Here is a 6258-nt window from a genome sequence, read left to right on the forward strand (position 1 = left end):
CCGTACTATAGTAAACTGACTGAAACTACTTAAAAGTTACTTCATATTTTCAACTACTTCAGTCAGGTTGGGTAGAGATAATCCGGTTGTACCCGTCATGTATAAACACATCGACTTTCATCAACACATCAAAGCCTGGAAGATAAAACGGCGTCTCACTCTTTGAACGCGGCGCAGTTTGGCTCCGGCGATCATAGCGGCGAGTCCCGTCTGGGCGGGGGGCTCGTCCCCGTGGCTCCCTCCGCCCATGGGGAGCGGCGGGGGGAGAGGAGGTGGGGGCGCCCCTGCCGAGGGCGGAGGAGGTCCCGGGGGCGGCGGAGGGGGAGGAGGGCCGCCGCCCATGATGTTCATGGGGGGAGGTACTACAGGGGGGGCCACGGAGAGCACCGCAGGGTGGCCTTGGAAAGGAGAACCTGGGGACAGAGAGTTGGAGACCTAAGAGGGTGCAGAAGACTCGACCTGCTGAGTTTATGTTGTGCTGTAACTGTAAACTGTATGAGCGTTGGTGGCACATGTTTGGGTTCAGATGCACATGTTTTAACAAAAACTGAAGGATTACATGGTCCTCTATGGGTTGAGTAAATTCTACCACCTTTGGTCTCATGAAACTCCTGAAAAGTTGACATTTTGGAGATGACTGGACAACAACGTCCTGCACACTGTTATCTACACTTGCATGGGATACTTGATTAATAAAACAATGTTTTGCAATGTGTTTTTTGTTTTTTTTTCTGCTTTTTTTCCCTTCTGGACTACAGTTTTCTCCTACACACCTGTCACCTGCTCCCCAGGTGTGCGGAAGCTTCACTTTCTATTGTAAATGAGAGAAAACTTTGACAATATGAACAAAGCATCTTCAGTTGAGTACCTGAGTTGGAGGATCGTCGCTCCCGCTCCATGTGCGCCTGCATCTGCTGCTGCTGCTCCATCATCTGCCTAAAGGGACAAGAAGGAAACACAGTTGGTCGCTTGATACTAGAAGTCTTCTTCAAGTCTTATCCAAGACACCAACATTTTACCATCCTAAGGAAACAGAACTTAAAGTTGCACAAGGAAACTTTGCACATCAGCAGGCCCAAAGGAGAGGGAAAGGTAACTGTCTGAATTTTGAGAAATACTGTAAGACAACTTTAGTAAACTGCACACTCCTTGGACCTAAATTTCTTCTTCTTATTGGCTGGCAGGGGAGGAGGTGGTGAAGAAAATCTTTTCGCAGCAGGTTCAACCATCCAGCTTTCTCTGGACAGAGTGCTCATTCGCTGCTGTTTAGGAGCAAGTTGTGGTTTTTGCTTTTCGAGTTTTGATCCATGACTTCATGTGGACCAACAACATTTCACACCATACCTGACACAAGAAATTAATTTGGGCAAATCGGCATCTCAATTAGGGGGGATAAGTCCCTCTTTTCTGTTGCAGCCCTACTTTGTCATTTAGGCTGATAAGACAGGTGTATTTTTACATAAATATCTTGCCTACTGCAGCTTTTAGTATACTCAGTGATGTTCTTGCAGGATTTTTACAACAATTCCTCTTGGGCAACAGTGATGCAGCATGAAGCAAACGTAAAAAGTGGCGCTTCTACGATGACTCCATCTCACCGTCTTCCAGCAACAGCCTTCAGAGTGACAGCAAGCCGGCACTCAGTCAGTCAGCATGTCAGTAATTACTGTATCATAGCTCCAGCCAGCGTTTCAGTCGGAGACAAAAAGCCAACCTTCGAGTGCAATGTGCCTAAGCTGACATCCCAGTTGCGCCTCTTGTCGTCTCCTCCTCTCCGCCTCGCTGTGCCTCAGGTGGTTTGAGGGGCTTTGTGAGACGTGAAGCCATCTACCTGTCTACACATTTCAAACGGCTTCGTGGCTTTGCTGCACACCTGTACCATTAAAGTATAAACATCTTCCTCCCCGCCTGTCCAAACCCACTTCACTCCCTCCTTCATCTCCGTCCATCTTCTCCCCTACCCACCTTTCCTGCCTTCCTCATCCCCCCCCCCCATACCCTGCTTCTTCTGATGTGAGAAGCATATGTCAGGACTCGGAGCGGGGAGAGGAGAGATGGCTCACAGGGAGGAAGTGGAATTTTCCAGCTGTGTGTTGAGAGAGAGGGAGAGAGAGAGAGAGAGAGAGAGAGAGGGGGGAGATGTGCTGAGCCAGCAGCCTCCCCGGTGTGACAGCAGCACACGCAGCAGGCGCAGAGCTGCTGAGCAATAGCTGCCTCGCCGCCGCTGGAGAGAGCTCAGTCGAATTCATTTGCGAGCGCTGACACACATAAACATCCATACACACACACACACACACACACACCAAAAAACCCAAGCGCACAATCTTCCTCCACAATCACAGTCATAATCCTTTGTGCAGCACTGGGGCAGAGCAGAGGTACAGTTTAGCAGACATGGGATCAGATGGAGCCGTAACTCCCATCATATTTGTTCTCTTAAGCCCCGGCATTTGGCATTTGGATGAACCGATAGGCAGAGCTGAAATAGCTTTAAAAACGGCAACAAAGACCTAGTTGTGTCTGTGTCAGTCTCTGGTGGGGAGATGAGAGAGAGAGAGAGAGAGAGAGAGAGAGGAAAATGGGAGAGAGAGAGAGAAAGAGAGTAGCCAAAGTGAGTGGAAACAAAAAGCCGGTCGCTTAGTAAGCCATGGAAACAGCCGCAAGCATAATCTCAAATACTACTCATCCATTATCATGTATGCTGCAATCTGCCACTGTGACTATGTGCTCTTTGTGTTTTTAGCTGTTTTTAGCTCACTTCCTTTGTCTGACAGTCACCCCTGGGAGCTGGTCCTGTCAGGAGCCAGCGGGGGGGGAGGAGGGGGACCAGAGAGAGAAGAGAGGGAAAAAAAAGGTTGCTGTCTGGTTATTTCAATTGCTAGAGTTCATACTCCCTCTCCCTCTCTCTTTGTGAAAGAAAGTTCGCCCACTGGTTTGGAGATAATTCAGTAAATGTCTAGTACCACGAATGCAAGCCGTCACTCCCACGCTAGAACACTGCAAGTGTTGGTGGTAAACATTTTGCGAACGCTCAGACAGTGAATGTCATGTCAACTTTGGGAAGCTCTAATTTTAGCCAAGCGTCTCTTTTATCTTTTTTCGAGGTAAAGTCCTTTGAGTGTCACTCTGAATGTATCACTGTGCTTTTGTTGTGCTGCTCGTCTCCGGTGTTTCTCTCTTTTTACCGTTTTGTACCATTCAATATTTATAAGAGTTTACGCTGGTACGTTGTCAACTGAGCATTTGCAGTCCACCGATGAACTTTACCTTGCTCTCTGAGCTTCTATCTCATCTGAAGTTGGTCCATTCTGGACTTGGCGCTGCACAGCTGGACCTACAGATGGAGAAGTAAATGAAAGAGAGAGAGAGAGAGAGAGAGAGAGAGAGAGAGAGAGAGAGAGAGAGAGAGAGTTGACATTATTCCATTACAGGTGCTGTAATGTTAGCTGAAATTAATGTCAGTGAAGACAAATAACTATCCAGTGATAGTGAATTTACAGGCAATCAAAAGGTTTCCCTGTGATAAATAGCAGTTGGAAGCATTGTATGAAAAATAAATATTCACTGGCAGTGGCATTAGTAGCTATTTAAAAGGGATTGTCTGTCTCCTTAGCCGCAAATACAAGGCTTTTTCCTTGATCCCCGTCACTTGTATGTCACTTTCATATTACCACACCATGCCACTTTGTCTCAATGAGTTTTGCATATTATGAACTACTCCAGTAATTGTTGTACTGGGCCTTGCCCACTTCTTGCACTGTATGTGAGGTCTAGCTACCTTTCTTGTATAACAAATAATGTGCAATGTAAAAAGCATGTATATTACATAGGTGAATGAACAAATTGATTTTTTGACGTTTTTATTGTCATAGCAGACTGTGGTTAGTGTTTGCGCAGTAGACAGAGACTGATCTGTTTCCTCGTGTTACCCATAGCGCTCTATTGAGGATACATGACCCTCCATTGGATTCACAATACCGAAGTTGAACTGCTGTCTGAGAACAATATACCCTTGGCACACACACAAGCAGGCAACCCCCGTCATACACACACACACACACACACACACATGCACACACACAAACAGAGTGTCATCTAATATCTGGTTCTTTTAACTGATGAAAAGTGAGTGAGGCCTTGGTCTTCTCCCCCCCCCCCCCACCTGTAGCCCAGCTGGCACTCACTCACTCACAGCACTCTTACCTCATTCACACATGTACATAAGTCTATACACACACACACACAAGCACTCAGACACACACACACACACACACACACACACACACGACTCAGCCACAGACCCATAAATGTTACATCTGTGATGAAATGCAAGCCAGCGACAGAAGGCCTGTTGGTAAGCCTTATGTAAACTAAAAGCAGAGTGGCAGTTGGGGTGAGCGAGGTCTGGTGTGTGTTTGCCCCTCTGCAAGCAGACAGGCCTTAATTGGAAACAGAGGACATTCCGATGGCTGTGGTTGCCGCGGCAGTGACAACACGGTGCGCCGCAGCTCCTGTAACATCTGCTGGCGGGGTCAAAGTTCACAGACAGAGTAGCGCAATGTCATCCAGGATAGGATAAGTTATTGGAGTAAAAAAAAGATAATGGGGACAAACTTTTTTGTGTAGCACTCATGAAAAAAGCTACAACGCTCTTTATAGGCCTATCTGATTAAAAACGATAGTAAAGACATGAAAATAAAGTGAAACATGTCGTCCCCCACGAATGATGCAGGCGCCCCTTGGGCCAATCAGTAACAATCATCCCTCTAAATTTCATCAAAATCAGACCAGTCTGATTTTGCCTTTTCAAAGTTTAAAATTTTGACCTTTAATTATAGTGTCCACATCAGCCCAATTACTGTAATTTTTCAAACGGCAGAACACAGTGACAAAACACATTATCCCTCCAAGTTTCGTCAAAATGGGACCAGCGGTGTCTGAGAATTCATATTTGAGTTAAAGATTTTGACCTTTAATTACAGCACCCCCATTAGGCAAATCATTGTAATTTGTTAAAATACTGGGACACAGAGAGAATGCATCATCCCTCCAAATTTCGTCAAGATCAGAGGAGCGAAGGAGTGAAATGCAAATGAGACAGTTTTGGGACAAAGGAAGTGAAGCCAGTTCATCGATCCACAGAGAACACAGGAGAGGAGACTCGTGGGACTGGAGATTACCAACATTTTCTGGTTCTCTAAGGACAATAGAAGCTTTGTGACTCTCTATCTCTCGCTATGTCTCTATCTCTGTCTCCCACTCTTGCTTATAATGTGATATGAGGTACAAGGCAATTGTAATGTAATCCATTTAATACCATAAATGAGATCTATAGATGGAGAGAGAGATAGAGAACGTAATTAATTTATGACAGGATAAGATGAGTACAAGAAGACGTCAATTTAGGGATTACACTCAAATCAGTGTGAATGAGACTCCTCTCACTTCTCAAATCCTCCCGGACGATATTCATCTTCCCTCCTTTAACCAAAATGAAAGGTGCAGAATTTGCGCTCTAAGGTTTTTGTTTCTTGGCACCAGCCTCCTTTTAGAATTGAAGAATTAAATGAAATAACTTATTCTCCTGTTGCCAGTTTATAGAAGTAAATGAAAAACCTTGCAGTGTTAACGGTTTCATTCCCTTTTGATTTAGTTTCCTTGGCTAACAAACGCTAACAGGTAGCTGGTGCCAATTATAGGAAGCAGAAACAGTAATGTCCTTGGAAGGGGCTTGTTCAGTGATTAATTGAATAGGCTTCCAAGAATCCTGCACCCTTTGTCTAATAAAAGCTGTCCCTTACATAACAGTTTTACAGCTCTACCTAGTCACTTTTCAGGGTCAACACTCACTCACGACACCCTCTACTGCTCACACCTATTGCAAGTGCCTCTCTGGCAACTGGATGGTGCTAATGGCCGCCATTGATCAAGTAACAGAGACCCAAAATAACACTGGACAATAAAAGAGCCTGACTCATGCCTGCCTGAACAGCCAGCACATTGCTACCTTGCCCCATACACACACACACACACACACACACACACACTTGTTTGACCACAGACATGCAAACAAATGACCCCTTCCTCTCCCTCACACACACACACACACACACACACACACACACACATATACTGTATATACTGCACATACATGGACACAACAAGCATGTACAGGACTCAACACACATGTTCCTCAAACACAACAGACACATAGAAGCATCACACAACTCCAGCTGTTGGCACTCTTGCTGTATTTCC

The 6258-nt window shown here is 45.6% G+C and overlaps 1 protein-coding gene across 1 annotated transcript in view; it reads right to left on the reverse strand.

Moving 5' to 3' along the window:
* evlb (Enah/Vasp-like b) overlaps positions 1-6258 on the reverse strand; it is a 35363-nt gene that overhangs the window by 3977 nt on the left and 25128 nt on the right. Inside the window, exons 4-6 of the mRNA XM_071912467.2 lie at positions 3268-3334; positions 869-936; positions 160-413 (exon numbers count right to left, since the gene is read on the reverse strand). Coding sequence (XP_071768568.1) covers positions 160-413; positions 869-936; positions 3268-3334 — 389 coding nt within the window. The remainder of the gene's footprint in view (positions 1-159; positions 414-868; positions 937-3267; positions 3335-6258) is intronic.

This window comes from Centroberyx gerrardi, chromosome 18 (assembly GCF_048128805.1).
Source record: "Centroberyx gerrardi isolate f3 chromosome 18, fCenGer3.hap1.cur.20231027, whole genome shotgun sequence".
NCBI classification, from domain to species: Eukaryota; Metazoa; Chordata; class Actinopteri; order Beryciformes; family Berycidae; genus Centroberyx; species Centroberyx gerrardi.